The sequence below is a fragment of the Apiospora hydei genome (assembly GCF_038363865.1).
Source record: "Apiospora hydei strain CBS 114990 chromosome Unknown utg000007l_segment0_segment0, whole genome shotgun sequence".
In the NCBI taxonomy this organism is placed as follows: Eukaryota; Fungi; Ascomycota; class Sordariomycetes; order Amphisphaeriales; family Apiosporaceae; genus Apiospora; species Apiospora hydei.
Window position 1 is genome coordinate 8,658 of NW_027117366.1, and position 18,977 is coordinate 27,634.

An 18,977-nucleotide genomic window follows, 5' to 3' on the forward strand; every position below is an offset into this window, starting at 1 on the left:
GAGCGCGCCGTCGGCTTTTTGTTGTTGCCGCGCGGCCGCGTCGTCGGCCGGGGCCTGCTGGTGTCGCTTCGCCGTCTGCTCCGCCTTTCGACCCTCGTCCTCGCCGCCGTCGGGGTGGTTGCGTTTTCGGCTGTGGTCGCCGCTGCTGTCCGTCCTTTCGCCCTCGCCGCCTCCGTCGAGATAGCGGTGCCAAAGCCGGCTGATCTCGCGGTAGTTGGCCACCATCTGCGGCTGGAGTTGGCCCGGGAACCGAACGTCGACGGCGTAATGCTGGCGCGCGGTCGCGGTGCTGTGCGTCGCTTGCAAGTCCCACATCGACTCGATCCGGGCCCCTCGCCGCGCCTCCCCCGTCGCCGCGTCCCGGACGAGCCCGCCCCCGGCCTCGTCGTCGCTGTCGGCCTCCCCCGCGAGTTCTACCTCGACCTGCCGGATCACGAGCCCGCGGATCGTGCGGCCCAGCTCGATCGCCACGTGCCGGTAGCTGGACACCGTGAGCTCGACCCCGACGTACCGGCCGGTTACGCGCACGAGCTGTTTCGTAAGCTCGGCCGTCTCCCACGGGCCCTTTTTTCGTCCGTCCTTCCACAGCCAGTCGTCGAGCGACGGCGCCGCCCCCGGTATGCCGGCCTGCGCCTGCAGCAGCCGCTCGAACGGGAGCAGCCAGACGACGTACGCGACCATCATCTTTCCGACCCGCGCCGGCAGAAAACGCGCCACCTTCCGGCCGATACCGCGGATCGCTTTGCTTTTGTCGCGGTCGGTGACGAGCATCACGTCGCCGTCGAAAACGAACACGTTCCGGAGCAGCTGCTGCGTATCGCAGTGCCGCAGCGTCATCACCTCCGGCCCGCGGCCCGGCTGCCCGCCCCAGACGTGCGTGTTGACCAGATGGGCGCGCCGGAAGTCCTGCAGCCGGTCGAGCCAGCGCCGCACGGGCTCGTTCCGCCACCGCCCCCGCCGCCCGTCCCACAGCGTCGCGCGCGCGAGCCCGGCCAGCCGCGCGTGCCCCGGCCGCAGCCAGCCGTTGGCCTCGTGCGTCGCGAACGACCGGCCGGCGCCCTCGAACATGACCGTGTCGACGATGCGCGCGAGGTCGAGCGACCCCGCGAGCGCGCCCCAGCCGCCGAAGCAGAGCCCGTCCAGCAGCGCCTCGGCCTCGTCGACGACGGCGCGCGCGGCCATCCGCACGTCGTCCACCCGGACGCGCTGCCCGAAGTAGCGAAGCGACTGCCCCTCGGCCTCCCACAGCACCCGCGCCGCGCCGCCCTCGTTTCGGCGGTGCCCCTTCCCGTACGTCATCCAGCGGACGATGGTGCTGACCGGCGTGTTCGTCCCGTCGGCGAGCCACGCTCGATGCTCCCGTTTGAATTCCTCGACCGCGTCGGCATCGACGGCCTCCGGGTCCTCGGGCTGGCCCTCGAACGCCGCCTCGAGCAGCAGCGCCCGCGCGCACCAGAGCAGCCCCGCGAGCCGCGGGGTGTAATGCTTCGCCTGCCGCCACGCGCGCCGCGTAACGTCGATCCCGAGCACGGCGGCGAAGTGCAGAAGCGGGCTCTCGAAGACGCGGCCCCCGAGCTTCTGCTGGAGCGAGTACACGCAGAACTGGAAGACGGCGCGGCCGAGTAGCCCGCGGGCATCTGGCTCCTCGCCCTCCTCTTCCGCCGCCTCGGCCGCCTCCTCCCCCCTCGTCGAGCGCCGCGACCACGTCGGCCAGCGCGTCCCACTGCCGGTCCGCGAACCGGATCCCCCGTTGCGCCCCGGCCTCGTCGCGCCCCAGCTCGTACGCCCGCACGCAGTAGCAGAGATAGCGCCGCCAGTACCCCCGGTACGTCTCCATCGTGTCGGGGTGCTCTTTCGCCCCGAACGGCCGCGCCGCCGGCCGGCCCGGATCGGTGCTCGCGAGCCAGCGCCGCGCCTCGTGCGGCACCCACGCGAGCCGCTCGAGCGACCGCGCCACTTCCCCGTCGAACGCCCCCGCGAGCCGCGCCAGCCGCGCCTGCGCCGCCCGCGCGTCCGGGTCGCGCAGCTTCGCCCGCGCCGCCCGCGTGACGGGGGCCGCGCTCGCCTCGTACAGCGCCACCAGATCCTTCCCTTCCAAGTGCCGCGCCCAGCCCATCTCGCGCACCCAGACCGAGTCGCCGTCGATCCCCGCCGGCCCGTCGGCCACGCGCCGCCGCGCCTCGTCCTCGGCCGTCAACTGCGTGCCGTACGCCGCGAGCATCGGCTCCCAGCCGTCGTCCCGCTCTCCGCCGCTGTCGCCGCCCTCGCCCTCGCCCTCGCCCGCCACGATCCAGTACCGCGCGTGCCGCCCCGGCGAGTACGACTGCAGCGTCACGCGCGTCCACCCGCGGCCCGCCCGTCCGGCCCTCGCGTGCTGCGGCGCCGTCCGCGCGTGGTGCGTCATGTTGTTATAATTCACCGTCCGGTACGCGCACCCGGCCGAGGCGCACGCGTACCCTTCGAGCCGCGCGAGCCCCTCGACCGCCGCGCGCCCGTCCGCCGGCAGCTCGACCGTCGCGGGGTCGCGCGCGCCGCCTTCGACCGACCGGCATCGCGCCAGCACCCGTTGGAGCCGTTCGCCCGTGAACCGGTGCCGGTTGCGAAAGTGCGACGCCGCCGCGCCGACGCCCGCCCGGCAGAGCAGGCAAAGCACGACACGGCGACGCGCGTCGATAACGACGACGTCGGCCAGATCGTTTTCCGCGTTCATCCGTGTTTTATACGATCGAGTTTATTCAGGGTTTATTATATTATTAAAAAAAAAAAAATCGAGTGTTTCGTATACATCGTACGCGTCGTTCGCGCGAAATCCCCTGCGTCGTACGGCGTAACGCCGATAACCCCAACTCTACCCTAAATTACCCTAAGTGGGGGCGCGCGCGCGCGCAGCCAATCCGCGCGCTCGTCGTACGGGAACTCGTCGTACGGGAACCGGCCCGTGCGCGGGCCTCACCCCACGCCCAACGGGCGCTCGTTCTCGGAGAACGGCGGGGGGAATGGCGGGCAGGGTTAAACGGCGTTTAAGGGTCGTAAGTACTAGTCGTCCTCGGACGAGATAAGCTAAATATAGGCGTCCGGAGACGTATATTTAATTTATTAATTACTTTGTCCGGGTTATAAAATACTAAGCTAGATATATTAAATCTAAATTTAATATTAGCTTTCGTAAAAATAGCGAAATATGCAGCTTTAAACGCGATAAAAAAACTCGAGTTTCGTAATATAATTTATCGAGGCCTTAATAAATAACTCGATTTTTTTCGAATAAACACGCTTTAAAGGCGAATAAAGTATTATATCGAAAAGTTAAAATAAATGCGATAAATAAAGAGATATATTAATTATAATAATGTCGTTATTTTAATAATATACCTCGAATTCGGCCGAAATGTAACTCTCGTGGCCGTCGAGAATTAAGAGGCGATAGCGACCCTTCGTTTACGATTTAATATATTTATCGAAATACTTAATTTAGTTTAAGCTTATTTTATTATTAGTTTATTTATTAAAAGTCGGTTTAATTACTTAATCGCTCGGTAAATCGCATTCGATAGCTTAATTCGCTAGGTAATATTAATTTTAAACGATTAAGAACGGCGGGATGTATTAGCTTTACGAATTAATGCATTTAATCGCCGTCGACTATTCCCGATTACTAAGCTAAACCGACTTCGCTTTCCCACGCCGATCGACGCGTATTACGACGAAAGTTAACCCGATTATATTTATTATAAAGCCGATCTCGTCGAAATTTTATATATCCTCGTTAATAATACCGTATTTAGCTTTAATATTCGCGATTAGTTTAAATTAACCGAAAATAACGTTTAAATCTTTATAAAAAACCCTTTAATAATCGTATCGACGGTTTATTCGGGTTTTAAAGTCCGAGTTCCGGTTAATAAAGCGTTTAACCCAGTGCTTATTAACGCGCTCGCCGTCGCGCGACGCGGTAAAGAGATTAGCTATATTTTCTATATTAGCGATTTTAAGAGATATCCCGCGGGTATTTAAATTAATTATATACTTACGAAGTACCTCTTTTTTATTCGTATTTAATTTATACCGTAAATATCGAATATCGCGTCGTAGGGTTCGGCCGTAGATTCGGTAACGTAAAATAGTTTTAAAAACGTCGTATACTTTTATAGTATTTTTTTTATTTAATAAATTTAAAGGCTTTCGTATCCCTTAAATAGTTAAACCGATCCGGTCTTCTTAATTTAAATTAAGCATTATAGTTATAAAGTTATTACGCGTTAAAGTTTAATTAAAGTCGAAAAATAGTAAGGGTAAACTATTTAATAATACGGGCCACTTAATAGTAAACCACGTTAACGTTATTATTATAAGAGAAGTTTTTAAAAAAAGAAATATAAAGCTTTACGAAACGCCGCGACGAGGCTATCGTTTTCGTTAAAATAACCATATAAAAAGTTTAAGAGGTTTAACGAAAGCAGGTAAATAAAGCTCGTCGGCTTATCGATTAATAAATTAAGGATATAGTTTATATCCGTTATAAGAATTAAAGCACTAATCGTTTTTACGATAGTTTAAATAATCTTTACGTAAGACCGTATAAAGTTTTAAGTAACCCGTACGAGAACGCTTATAAAGTTAACCTCCCGTTGAAATAAAAATTAGCTATGTAATTAATATTAATAAACTATTTAAAGTATTTTAAAACCCGGTGCCCGGATAGCGTATTATACCCCGGATCTTGTGATAATCGATGAAGAATAAGAGTATACAGTTTTAAAAATAGTTTCCTCTAAGCTTTTAAAGGGTAAGCTTTAATACTAAGTCGATTAGTTAAATTATAACCTAGACTTTATATAATACCCGGCTATTAACTTAAAAAACGCAGCTGTGCGAGTAAAAGAGTTTTACGAGGTAAACCCGGACGCGCCGAGATTATCACTTAGGCTAAAAGAATAGATTACGGCAATAATTAATAATAAACTATTAAATAATATTTTTAATAATAAGTTTTTATAAAAAGTTAAAAAAGACGTAACTAAGACACGCCGTCGGCGCTACGGTAAATAATAAACGAAACCGGCCCTACTAAGCCTCCGTGGAGGGGGGGTAGTATAACGGCTAAACACGAAGCTTAGGCTTTACACTAGCTAGCGATAAATTAACGGCTATCCCTAGGTTATACGAACCCCGTTCGGGGACTTTATATAGGTGCGGTTTCCGTTCCTACCGTAGATAGCTTCTTTTTTCTTTTTTATCTCTATTATTCTCGTTAATAAATATATATACTTATCGCTGTGGCTATATCCCAGTCTGCGCTAATGCTCGCCGTGATATATTTCGGCCGAATTCGAGGTATACTACTAGGATAATAATATTATTACACTCGGTATACCTCCCTATTTATTTTACCTATTTTAGCCACTTAATGTAGCACTTTATTCGGTTTTAAAGCGTGTTTATTTAAAGAAAATCGAGCTGTTTATTAAGGCCTTAATAAATTATATTACGAAGCTCGAGTTTTTATCGCTTTTAAGGCCGCGTATTTCGCTATTTTTATATAAAATAATATTAAATCCGGATTTAGCGTTTTTAATTTAATTCCTTATAATCTTAACGAGGTAATTAATAATTTAAATATACGTCTCCGGACATTTATATTTAACTTATCCCGTCCGAGGACGGCTAGTACCTACGACCTTTAAACGCCGTTTAACCCCTAATAAATAACTAAACACTCTACTTATATTAAAAAAGGGTGTTTACCTATTAAAAAAGCTCTCTAACGCCGATTTTAAATACGGTAAATTAAATAGCGAAAAATATAACTAAAATAGCCTATAAAATAACCCTTATACGCGATAAAATATATATATTAAAAAAGGCTAATTTAATACTTTCTAAGCGCCGGAGAGCTAAAAAATCGCGAGTTTAATTTAAAGGAGCCCTTACTATTAAGGAATCTTAGCAGCTATAAGACGAGAAGGTAAAAGGGAAGCGTTTAGCGCCTAATAAAGGTGAAAATAGGGGTTCGTCAAAACGGAGGGCGACCGGTGAAAGGCGCTATGGTGTTTACGGCGAGACAGGTCACAATACGCGAACATATAAAAAGGATATAAAATTAAGCGAGGAATCGGATAACGAATAGTTTTAATTAATTTTAAGCGTTATAATTAAATTAATTTATATAAAAAGGTCGAAAAGTGAAAAAAATACGTCGCTAAGTAATATACGTCGCGTAGTAATAAACCACGTTATAAAATTATTAAATATTTAATCGTCGTTAAGTCGATTAATATATAAAAGACTACGGGGGAGTAATATTACAACAGGTTTTCGTAACGGAGACCATATAATACATTCAAGCCGGACCTCTTTTCACGCCGTTTTACTACCGACAAATCGACACGAAAGGCACCAACGTCATTATCCCTTCAGGCCATCCGGACAAGGATAGCGTGATGGCGAAACTGGTTTGTATCTTGCGGCATATTGAGGACCGAGACGCGCTAAAACTCTTCAACTACGATTTCTACTTGAATCAATTCGAAACGATCAGTCAACAGTCCGACGAGACGGCCGATGCCCTTGCCGGACCATTCATGAGTGATATTTTCACTTTCGTCAAAGATCTCGCCCTCGTTGAGAAGGAGGTACACCGAGTTATTATAGAAAACAACTGGATGGCTACGGTACCGAGAGTTGTAAGACAGGATTATATGTTTCCCTTTTCAAGATACCTTGTTCAAAACAGATACGTTGCAGTTGTATCTTAGATCGGCGATGGGTAGCGGGACAGGCGGGACAGTGGCCGGTACATGGCTTCAAGCCATCGTTGACAACGCAAGTGATGAGATTATCGACAAAGGGGCGTCGATGTGGAGCTACGCATCCGAAGAGAGAAAAGATATCACCGTGTCAAAGACGTACGAACTTGAGCCGACGACCAGGGGGCAGGCGCTGGCCAATATACAAATGGAGACAGCGCTCAAGGCGTTCTGGGAAGGCCGGTTGAAGACGGACTGGGACGCACAGTTGCCAGACAGGTTACTACAGCAGTTGCGAGCCGTAGAACCGTACGTTACACCGCCGCCTCCACCGCCGTCGCCCAAGACGCCGGATGAGAGCGGGAAGGGGAAGGAGAGAGAGGTGGCCGTGGAGGATGAGCCGTACGAGTTCCCTGGTAACTTCCAGCCCCCTTCACCGGTGTCTAAGAAAACAGAAGTTATGGGCATGCTCGCGACACGGTCGGAAAAGGAGAAGACGAGGGGTGAGGCAGACCCGGACCTGGTGGACGTCGAGCAGCGAGAGGTTGAGCCGGCCGCGCCTGCGGGCCGGAGGCCTCGTATACCTGTGGAAAGGAAGTGGTGGGACGCGCTTGAATCCGCTCTTAGTACGGACCCGAACCCCAAGGTGACGGCTATGCGGGCAGACCAGTTTAAACTCATGATGGGAGCTCTGGGTTATGAGAATAACGGCAACTCGTATGCTCCGATGCCGTGGCTGCTTGAGAATTACGGGGCCGGTCGAACCATTACGAGATGGACTCAATATCTGGAGCATACGAAGAGCGGGAGGATAGCTATGGTCGCTATTCACGCCTACAGCATTCGGCAGATCCTGGGCGACCGAAAATCAGGATTCGGTTCTCAAGGCTTGACCATAGACGACTACAGGCCCGAAGACGAGCCCAGCAGCGACGAGGAGACAGGTGGCATGGGAGACGACGATACGGACGGCGAGATGGAAGGTTAGTCAGACAGAGAGTTCATCGCACTTCAATATAATCTTTGAAAAGAAAATTTCAGCGGCTGTGAGTAAGAAGCGAGTGAGACACGTAGTGCAGCCGGAGCTTCCCGCGGCAACTCCGGGCAACCCGTCACGACTTTGCTTATTCCAGGCACCACACTCATCGGTGCCCTTCAAAACCGGCACCTGAACTCACAACACGGTCCAAATGATTGGCATCTCCGAGCAGCAACAATGGCCCCATTCAAGGTGCTGATCATTGGCGGAGGGGTGGCAGGACTGTCGCTGGCCATTATGCTGGAGATGTATGGGTTCGAATACGAGCTGCTGGAGAAGCATGGCGACGTCGCCCCAAAACTGGGAGCCGGCGTAGGCTTGACTCCGAACGGGGCGCGCATCTTGGACCAGATCGGCGTGTGGGAGTCCATGTGCGAGCGTGCATCGCCCGTCAATGCCGGCCTCGCGCTTGATCCGATGGGACAGACGGTCATCTCCAATCCGAACATGGGTGAATGGCTGGAGAAACTGTATGTACCGCTCTGCGCTCTACTCGAAAATGCTAATCGCATGCAGCTTCGGATACAAGATTCACTTCCTGTCTCGCCACGACTGTCTTCGGATCCTGTTCGGCAAGATCCAGCAAAAGTCCAACATCCACCTGCGCAAAGAAGTCGTCAAGATCAGTCCCGGTCACGTGGGAGAGCGGGCAAGCGTACAAACTAGAGACGGCTCGGTCTATACGGCAGACTTGGTCATTGGTGCTGACGGTGTTCGAAGCAACGTGAGAAGCGAGTTGTGGCGTGTTGCCGATGCGGAGAAGCCGGGATACATTCCGAGGCGCGACAAAGAAGGTATTCTGCGTTTCATTCCTGGGGCTCTATCTCATTTCCCTCTCTGTCTCATCTTCCCATTCCATCGCCGATTCCATCTCATTCCTGACTGCATTCAATGCCTGACTCTGCGTCCTATTCCTGTTCAGCCCTGTGCGAGTTCTGAGCCTGCACCCAAGTCCCACGCCCAGCGCTAACTTCCCAGGCCTCTTGTCCTTGTACACGGCGGTGATTGGGATTGCCCATGACGCAAAACTGCCCCGCGGCGGATCAGCGCGAGCGTACAACCACTACCGCTCCTACTTCTTCCAGGAAGGCCTCGAGGGGTCCGGCGAGTTCTACTGGTGGCTGTGTGCCAAGAACGAGAAGCCGATCCGGGGCATCGTCCCAAAGCTCTCGCCCGAGGTCAAGCAGGCTCTGCTGGACAAGTACGCCGACGACCGGATTGGGCCCGGCCTGACCCTGGGCAGCTTGTACAAGAGCTCGGTCTACTCGACCGTGATCCCGTTGCAGGAGTTCGTCCTGGAGAAGTGCTTCTACAAGAACATCCTTCTCATCGGCGACTCCTTCCGCAAGCTGCACCCCGTGGCTGGGCAAGGAGCAAACTCGACCGTAGAGGAGAGCGCACTCGTGGCGGACATTCTCTGGGACCACCGTGAAAGGGGCGCCCTGCACGACTCAGCGAGTGTCGAGCAAGCACTGACCGATTTCCAAAAGGAGAGATTCGTGAGAACGACGGCCCTGCGCGAGGATGCCAACCTGGTACAGCGGATGGAGTCTCTAGACAACCCCGTCATGAAGTTCATGGCGCTCCATGTCATCCCTCGGCTTCCTTTCACGGTGGCCTTCTTGCCCCAACTGGCCGCGTCCTTCACGCCCGCTCGCCACTTGAAGCATGCGCCACCACCAAGAGCGGGACTGTGCCCATTCTCACAAGAAATGAATGCCAAGCCAAGCCCGCGTTCTGCCCTTGCCACGCTGTCGTGGGTAGGAGCCTTGCTACTCGCCGCATGCTCACCTTGGCATATTGGCAGACTTTACCCAGCTGAGAGTCATAGCCTTCCAAGTGACGCTGTCTTGAAGATCTCTCCAGCATTCTCCATGTCCGCCTCGATGATGGCTGTGGCGATCAACGGGGTCTGGGTGATCGAGTCGTACAAGGCGTCCTCGCTAGTATCGCCGTTGAGCAGGTATGTCTTCTTGTGTTGGCCAAGTAGTCGCTGGATCAAACGCCCACTGACTTCATCAGCGCTCTACTGTTTACCACGGCATCCAACTACTGGGGCTGGGAGAAGACCTTGCCAGTCTACCTCTGTCTCCACATCTTATCAAGTCAGCACGCCGTCCACTACCACACACCGCAGTTCATGACAGACCTCGGTGCGGCAAAGTCTCTACTCCCAGGCTTGGTGGTAGCTTATGGCATCCCCGCTATCTGTGCTGTATCCGGCGGCGCTGACGAGAGCTTGTGGCCCCTGGCCCATGCGGCTCTGCCTGTGCTGACCTTCATGGGCAACACTTTCCTCAAGCGACTCAACGCCGTCCCCCAAGGCATCAACGTGGTGTTCAGTAGTGTGGATCTTCCATACCAGCGGCGTTTCCTGACTGCCGTTATGCTAGTGGCCAGTCTAGCGCACGTAACTCTAGTCTGGAGTCATGGGTGTGCCCTCCTCACCGAAGGCCTCCACTTGCTGGGGCTGCCAATCGCGAGGACCCTTGCTTCTCTTACCACCGTCAGCATTGTGTGGGGCATGTACATGGCGTGGGAGATGCGGCGAATAGCAGCCACCGAGGTTCCCCTGGTGAAGGCCTGGGCCTTGTTGCTTTTGAGCACATTGGCATTTGGCCCAGCAGCCACACTGGCAGGTATAACCAGATGGTCCAAGGTTGAGCTAGAAAAGGCGACATCAAGGCAGCCTCCAGTGATGGACTCGTCCACCAACGGGAAATCCTCAGCCTCAAAGGCTCCCGATATGTGACTTGGATGCAGATAGCTCGAGGGCAAGATTGCTCGGCTTCCTGGGTTGTGCGAGCGATACCATATCATCATCGGGGGATGCACAACGATTGAAAATTTCGGGTTGAGCCTTTCTGGGCCCAGTATCTAGCTTGAGGACTGGTACAAAATATGAGTGTGATTGTGAAGTCTCCTTGATGAAAGCAGTTGTTTCAGCACAGTACCGGGCGTTGCTTGAATCTACGATGCTTACGAATTCTGCATACACGATGCCCATGTCTGTCAGTGAGCGCCTCTGCCTCAAGAACCAAGAAGCTGTTTGCTCTCGTAATCAGGTCACACAACTGCGACCCGAGTCCTAGATGCCAAGCGCTGACTGTGAGCATATCCAGCCTCTTCCCTGTCTGATCCCTGCCATGCCTACCTCACCGACAATTGAGCCATCGGTGACGTTGGCTTGGGCTGTGTGAAGGGATGGCACTGGCTGGCGTAGGGCCACTGCTAATTCGATGCCTGCTCTGGGGACGGAACCGGAATCGTGCCGCGCTGTCAGCAGCTTCCTGCCGTGACCATACATGGGGGGCAGTCAGTCCCTTCTGGGAGAGGTGCATACGAATGTGTAAGCACGGCATGGAATCGGATTGCTTGCCTGATATACCCGCCCAGCGCTCGCAGTCTATGCAGTGATTACTCAGTGCCATTGACTGTCAAATCCGCTCACGTCGATAAGCATGCAGGAAGAAAGGTACCCCCGAAGACGTAATCACGGCTTTAGCCCTTGACCGTCCACCAGGGATCACTTCCTTCCATGCTGCAGTTAGGCTTTTCCCAGCAGAAACATGAAACACCTTGCCAGTCGAAGGCGTGCTCGGGGACTGCGGCCAGCCCATGCGCCCCGGATGACATGCCAAGCTCGCCAATGATGCCAAGCTCGCCAATGTCTCAAAAGGGACGCGCACATGAATCCAGTCCTGCCGGCACCGACTGACTCATCCATACGGATTGGATGCCAAGAGCGCGAGATCCTTCTGGCGGCGGCACGGAATCCCCAAAAGTGAATGGTTGACAGGCGTTGGGTGCACTAAAGTCTCACTGCAGCAGTCGACGCAACACCAGGCAGTGCTGACACGAAACCGGCGCATCTTATCAATTCCGCCACACGTGCTGATTCCCGATGCCCCCGGCACGGCAGAGCAGAGACAAGCTGACCATCTCCACAGCCTGGCCGAACGAGCCAAGACGGACAAGAGGACGGAAATGCGCAAGCTGCCAACCTCAAGCTTGTCGAAGCTGACCGGGCCACTGGAGAATGGCACGTCGGCCGAGCTTGGCGGTTCAATCCGGCCAGACACCATGCGCTCGTACAGACACATTCCCAGGGAATCGGCTCAAGGGATTGGCACGCCAAGAGATGGAGGTGCAAGGGGCGTTGCAGGGGATGGGCGTGCAGCTCGGTCTTAGCTGGCAAGGGTCCGATGCGCGGGAGAGGCACAGCCAGATGCTCAAAATGATTGCCCAGTTGCTACCATGCTATCACCACCCATGCGTTCCAGGCACTGGTCAATCCGGCAACGCTACCCAATCCAGGAAAAGGACCAAGCCAGGATTTGACTCCTGACAGCGCTAGCGGACCGCGGTTCTGGCCCTGAGTCGGGGTCAGACAACTTGAAGCTTACCAAAGCTGACCAGGCCGCGACACCCCGCGATGGAGGGTGGGGACGCGCGGGGGCTTAGTAGACGGTCTTCCCAGCATCAAGATAACGTCCAGACAAAGGATGGACAAGGCGCAAGACACTGGTGGCAGCAGCCCGCTGAAAGCCCGCTGGAGCTTTCGAGAACGCCGCCTCATCGTATTATATATGGGCAGAGCGGGCAGCCCGGGACGGGATCTCCCATTGCCCATCCCTTCCCTCTTCGCGGCATAGACACGGACGCAATGGCCACCGAGACGCGCAGCCAAGACGGATGCTGGTCGTGCCGGCTTCGAAAGAAGAAATGCGACGAGCGACGGCCCATCTGCACCGAGTGCATGTGCTTGGGCCTCGAGTGCCACGGGTTTGGCAAGAGGCCGGCCTGGATGGACCGCGGCGTCAAGCAGAAGGCCCAGGCGGCCAAGATGAAGCAAAAGGTGGCGCAGCTGGCCAAGAGCCGACGCAACAGCCAGATGCGCGCTCACGATGATCGTGTGGCTAAGCAATTGCAACATGCCACTTGCGCCGGTATGGTTGATGCCTCGAGCACCATCACTGTGTCGCTTGGCTACGAGCCCGGCCCTGTCCCACTGGCCTCCGAGAAGGCCCAACTCCCCGAACCTGCCGCCAAGGACGGCCATAGTACCGTCGGCTCCACCCCAATTCTTTCCACCGGCGACTCGGCGTCGCAGTCAAGCTTTGAGGAGATGACGTTCTTATCCGAACACCAACTTCTTCCCACGGGCAATGCGGCCTTGCCGCCGACGTTTGAGGAGATGGACTTCCTCTCGGAGCACCACTTCGACTTGCCGGAGCTCGAGTCCGTCTTCACAGACACGACCATGTGGGGTTTCCCGGATGACATTGGCGGGTTCCCGATGCCCGAGACCCAGTCAACCGTCGCAGCTCACGGGACGGCCTGCATGCTACCCATCACCGACGTAGAAGACGCGATGCTGCTGGCATACTACCTGGGGAATGTGTTCGGCTGGCAGTTTCCATTTTGCTCGGCAACCTCGAGCGGCTTCGACCAAGGATGTTTTATATGGCTCATGTCCAAGTCGAGGCCGCTGTACTTGGCCTCGCTGGCCCTAAGCAACTCACACAAGAGCCGCCAAAGTGAGCAACCCGGATCAAATCTACGACATGAAGGCCGTGTCTCACGATACGATACGGCAATGGAAGAGTTCCGGCGCCACCTCAAGATGCCCAATGCCGCCGACGATGTTGCAATGATGGCCTGCACTGTCTCGCTTATATCTTCCAGTGTACGTTATCTCCTCCAACGTATGTGTTTGAGAGCAAGCATTCTAGAAGCTATCATGTACCGCACTGACGCATCGTTGACAGCTTATCCATGGAGATATAGACTGGACCTTTCATTTGAGCATCGGCACGTCGCTGATTACCCCTGGATTTCCCAGAAACCACTGACCGAGACAAGCGCCGGGTCTTTCAAGTCTGCTGAAGAATCCTCGAGAGACTTCTTTATTGGTGCAGTTATGCGCATCGACATTCTGTCGGCCATTACACGAGGTAGTGCACCGGCTCTCACTCCCAATTACCAAGAGCTGTTCAAGTCCGCACGTCCGGCAATAGCTCTGGAATCAGTCAGTGGCTGCCAGAATTGGGTTCTCGACATACTTCTAGACGTCTACCAACTTCGGGACTGGAAAGCGAACACCAAGGCGGCAGGTCTGCTCAGTTTATGGGAGCTGACGTCCAAAGCCAACACGATCCAGGTAAATCTTGAGGCCAGGATTGCGAGCAACACGATACTACTAAACAAGATCAGGCAGGATGCCGAACGGCAGAAAGACAAGCATCAAAAGTATGACGTGTATCTGGTAAGCCACATCTTCGCCTGCGCAGTGTCTGTGCTGCTTGAAGTCATCGTGTCTGGTGCGCATCCACGGTTGCCTGAGGTCAAGCGGAAAGTCGGGCGCGCCGTGGAGGCTCTGACAGACGCGACGAAAGACTCCAGCCTGCTGGACGAGCTGGGCTGGCCGCTTTTCGTCGTAGGCTGCGTCGTCGAAGAAGAGCGACACGGTTTCTTCCGGCAGCTGCTGTCTTCTGCCAACCTCTTCAGGATACTTGAACTACTAGAACGGTGTTGGAAGTCACGAGCGTGCGGAGAGGTGAAAGACGACAGTTTCGACTTTTCACGTTTACGATATCACAAACCTCATGATGTTCTGGTCATATGACTCTCCAGGCTGTTTAGACTTAGAACTAGAGAAGATAGAAAAGAAATGGACATTAGCCACATGGCAACTGCTCAAAGCCCAGATCAACATCTCTCATACAAAATCCCGCGACATGTAACTGGGAAATGTTCTCCCAGGCCTGCATGGCGACGGGACTTTGACGCAATCTTCGAAATAATCCCAGGCGCTGTGAAATATGACAAGGTGCGCACTCAGTCATCCCGGTGGTGCCGCCGCGTAAAAATGACGTGCTTTCGCAAGGCGTACATGCTGTCTGAGTAAGACTGGGCAATCGGAGAGACACCAGCCAGTAGCGAGTCCAGCACGAGATAAGAGAAATGTTGGTGCAGGAAGATCTTTTTCTGCAACAATACGAGTGGCACTGGTGAGGCAGGGTGCCAGTGCGATGTACCCTGTACCTGTGGGCTGACGTTTGTCAGGCGGCAGCGCGGCACGTTGGTTCTGGGTCTGTCGGTTCCGCTTGACTGCCTTGGCATCGTGGCCACGTGAGGGTGACAAGCTGCACAGATCCTGCAGGTCGTATCTAGCCAAGAGTGGGTGTATGCGGGTCCGGCCTTCGTGTCGCTTTCCTGTTTTTGGGACATCGTGGTCAGCCACTCGTCCCGAGTGTCCATACTCAAGTACTCGAGACGAGTTCTCTCGCGTCCTCCTTCTCGAAATACTCTTCTCGAAATACTCTTCTCAGAATGTCATGAATACGCGATCCTCGGATTTTCCGTTTTGCACTCGCGGTTCATGCCGCCGGCCAAATGATGACGTCGCCTCGGCTCATGATAGAGAGGAAGCCAATTACGTCACCGTGATCCGGAGAGCAGCGCACGCTCTCCTAGATGCTCCGAACCCATGGCCAAAGAACAGTTTCGAGCCCGGACCGGGTGTTTGACTTGCCGGGATCGGCATATCAAATGCGACGAGGCTCAGCCGAGGTATGTTCCGTTCGCCGGCGTCCGTGGCGAGGACGGCAATTGCAATCTGCCGTTCCCGGCTTTCTGTGTCCATCGGATTGCTCACCAAGCCGGGTACCTAGATGTCGAAACTGCTGCAAATCGAAGAGATTGTGCGAGAGAGGAATTCGCCTCAACTTCATCGACACTCAGACATCCTCTGCACAGCCTCTCACGAGCTTGCCGCCAGGGACCCAGCTGGTGTTCCATGATGAGTCGCAAGCCATTGCGTCAGGCTACACTGTCAAGTCCCATGATGTTAATGGCAAACATGTTGATGTGAACCATGCCTCATCCCGCGCCGAATCTGCAACGCAGACAGGGGTGAATCCAGGGGAAAGCGGCCCACTGGTCTCAACTAGCGGCGGATCCTCGGCGGAGGAAGACACTGTTACAGTTTCTCCGCAATTAGCCCTGCCTTCGCTATATCTCATTACAGATCACGAAGAGAGTTTGCTGATGGAAATATTTGTCACGAAGGTGGGCCCCGGGCTGGATTGCCTGGTTGCCAGTAAGCTGGTGGGTTAAACGTCGAGACAATTCCGCACAGCGATCTGACTGACAGCATGGTAGTTTACAAACATAACTCCCTTCTACGCTTTAGACCACCCTGTTCTGTACAGTGCCATCATGGCTTGTGGTGAACGATACTTGGTGCCCACTGGGGAATCAATGCACTACGAGAAGGCCTGCGAAGGCCTAGAGCTCGAGCTGGAGAACCCCAACAGGGACCAACTCGTGTGCCTCACAGCATCAACTCTACTCCAAGCATATACAACCATGGGCAACAGGCCCAATCAAAGCGGCGTCGATCGCGCCAGAGCACAAACAGACAAAGCAGAGGTCGACATCAACGACTCAGGCCTGGCTGCGGCTTGCTTTTTGGTCAAACACTCTCATGTCTGTGCTCGAAAGTCTCATCGGCGACACACAACCGACCTGGGATTCAAGTAAACCCATCGCCATGCCGATTCCAGAACCACATGTAGCCCCAGACGGAAGTAAAACCCACAGTCATGAAGACCAATGGGTCCGCCGGATGGTCTCCATTTGCGCCAGCATCGCAGCCCTGAACGCCGATTTTGTGGTCTACACCGACAAAACAGATCCGGACTCCAGTGAAGGCCTTCTTCGAAGGTGTGAACAGTACAAGACTTGGTGCGACGATTGGGCTGGCAATGTCCCCAGGTCAATGATGCCGCTGTGCTACGTTCCACCAGACCCGTCAGCACAGGCTCCGAGTCACTTCCCGCAAATCTTCCTGATCAAGCCCTCGGCTTCCGTAGCCCGTCTCCTCTACCATGCGTCATGTTTAATGCTTGACAGGATTCAGGCGGCCAGCCCCACGGCCGACGCGCATGAGGTTCAACTCCGACAGACCAGGCATGCATCGGACATATGCGGAATTGCATCGCAGGCTGAAGACAGGGAGTTTGTATATGTGGCTACATGCTGTCTCTCATTTGCCGCTCGGTTTCTTGTAGAGCCTGAAGCCAACGAGGAAGCCTTTCATATTCTCGATAGAATCACCCACGGCACGCCTTGGAGACCAAAACGGTTCCGACAGGGTGCTGATTGTGCAAGTCGGAAATAAACTAGATGCTCACATATTGCCGTGCCATTTGTGTGACTTGATCCATCCTCCCCATGCCATGCGCCCAGGTGGACACTCCCACTTGGAACGCCAGATGATGCCATCCCAATTGACACCATCACTGCGCACTGCGCCAAACGTCGATACCCGAGACCACCGCCATGTAGATACCCAGAAGCGCATTGACGAGGAAGATGCGCCCGCCCGAGTTGCGGTCGCGCGGGTCCAACGACAGAATACTCCAGGGAACCGAGGCCGCCCACACGGCGATGCCAAAGGTCCACATGAAGTTGCTGGCCGACGCTGCGAACGCCGCCAGCGTAAAGAAGGCGACTTGGAAGACGCCTAGGACCGTTAGGCCCGCCTTTAAGTTGTCGCCCAGGAACACGGCCAGCGACTTGACACCGGCCTTTTCGTCATCGGGGCGATCCTGCCATATTTGCATCATTGTCAGCTGACATTGGGACCAAAGGTGACAAGAAAGATCAACACACCTGAGAAGCATAGATCAAGTCAAGATACACAAGCCAACAGAAGATGGCGCCAAAGAGACTGGCGGGCAGCAGGTTGGCGCCGGGGCTGTCGATGTTCCCCACAGCCACCCACGGAGGAAGCACGCAGAGCGCCATAGTCAGGCCCAAGACCACCTGTGGCGCCCAGATGACGCGCTTGCACAGCGGGTAGATGAAGGAAAGCCCCCATATGGGGACCATGACCAGCGTGACATCCTGGCCAAGCAGCACGTACGTCACGCCCAGCGATGCCACAAGACCTGCGATGAAGACCGTCACTGCCTCATTGAGGGTGACCATGCCCGAGGGCAGGGGACGCTTCCTCGTGCGCGCCACTTTTCCGTCGAAGTCCCGGTCGCAAATATCACTGTGATTTGTCAGCGGAAAAGCTATTGAGGTTCAGCCCGCAGCCCGAGCAGCTCAGAGTAATTCTTACTTCCACAGGCAGAAGATGCCGTGTGTCATGTGGTAGCAGGCCAGGATGCCAATGAAAGCCTGTCGCACCGAGTCAAACGACAAATCCTGCTGCATCGCATAGAAGAAAAGCGCGAGCCCTGTGAGAGGTTGTCAGACAATCCGGGATGGGGGAATTCCATGGCAGAAGGAGACGCACATCCGATGCTCGATGTCGACAAGCCCTCGAACGTGTGGAAGCGCATCAGTTGCCAGACTCCCCGGACCAGGTCGTGATTCGAGCCATCCGACGCCGAAGCATTCTTCTTTTCTCCAACCTTGACTGCCATTTCTCTGTAGAGTCAGCCTTTGGACTTGAGGTCTTGTAATCTGTCTGTAGTCGGTATCACAGCACCATACGGAACCTATCTCTTAACACAGCCAGTGATATATGACCCCAGATGATGTGTGAGGTTTGAGAGACGTGTATGACATAAGCACCATGAGATTCGATTCACTTAGCTGGATCCGGCACCCCGAGATGGCTGAATTGGGCAAACTCGTTTCGGACTGCCTTGTACGTGACGGTCTGCTCGTCTTACTTTCATCCACGCGCAACCTGTCTGAATGGTGGGCTCACCCCGCCCATCACTCTCTGGCCGGTGTCATTGCCGCGACTGAGTACGAGTAAGTCAAGCGATGAAATCTCGGCTGCTTTCCAGATTGAGTCGATGTCTCAATCGATTGAGTCTGTACTTGGATGCCGATTGCACATGGTCGTTTCTTCTGCCAACATGGCATTGCTGTCAATTGAAGCTGGAGAACACTGCCGCGAAGATGTTGGAAAGAGCTCAACAGCAGCTCGGAAGTCAAAAATGGTTTGACCAATCAAAGAGCGTGCATCATTCAGAGCTTGAGCACAGACCTTGGGCTAGTGATGGACTCGGTACCCAATCAAATTACACGGATTTTAGTCTAAATCTGTCCGCACTCATGAGCTCAAGTCGACACAGTGGTGCAGGATCGCAAATAATGATAATCTCTTGATTGACTATTGAACTACATGAAACCGTGGAAAGAGCGCCAACTAGGCCTAATTG

At 54.1% G+C, this 18,977-nt stretch overlaps 4 protein-coding genes across 4 annotated transcripts; 3 read left to right on the forward strand and 1 right to left on the reverse strand.

Moving 5' to 3' along the window:
* Window positions 1-6,440: 6,440 nt before the first annotated feature.
* Window positions 6,441-10,537, forward strand: PG997_009038 (FAD-binding domain-containing protein; the record flags this gene model as incomplete). Its single annotated transcript, XM_066813353.1, has 6 exons — window positions 6,441-6,683; window positions 6,745-7,729; window positions 7,826-8,255; window positions 8,302-8,711; window positions 8,764-9,748; window positions 9,808-10,537. 6 exons carry the CDS (start codon window positions 6,441-6,443, stop codon window positions 10,535-10,537), a joined length of 3,783 nt encoding a protein of 1,260 aa, XP_066665315.1.
* Window positions 10,538-12,451: 1,914 nt separating this feature from the next.
* On the forward strand, window positions 12,452-14,413 carry PG997_009039 (C6 transcription factor; the record flags this gene model as incomplete). Its single annotated transcript, XM_066813354.1, has 1 exon — window positions 12,452-14,413. The coding sequence occupies one exon, from the start codon at window positions 12,452-12,454 to the stop codon at window positions 14,411-14,413; it is 1,962 nt and encodes a 653-aa protein (XP_066665316.1).
* Window positions 14,414-15,339: 926 nt separating this feature from the next.
* Window positions 15,340-16,972, forward strand: PG997_009040 (uncharacterized protein; the record flags this gene model as incomplete). The annotated part of the gene is made up of 4 exons (XM_066813355.1): window positions 15,340-15,360; window positions 15,487-15,897; window positions 15,952-16,328; window positions 16,381-16,972. The coding sequence occupies 4 exons, from the start codon at window positions 15,340-15,342 to the stop codon at window positions 16,970-16,972; spliced, it is 1,401 nt and encodes a 466-aa protein (XP_066665317.1).
* Window positions 16,973-17,090: 118 nt separating this feature from the next.
* On the reverse strand, window positions 17,091-18,227 carry PG997_009041 (uncharacterized protein; the record flags this gene model as incomplete). Its single annotated transcript, XM_066813356.1, has 4 exons — window positions 17,091-17,402; window positions 17,467-17,851; window positions 17,921-18,038; window positions 18,098-18,227. 4 exons carry the CDS (start codon window positions 18,225-18,227, stop codon window positions 17,091-17,093), a joined length of 945 nt encoding a protein of 314 aa, XP_066665318.1.
* Window positions 18,228-18,977: the final 750 nt, after the last annotated feature.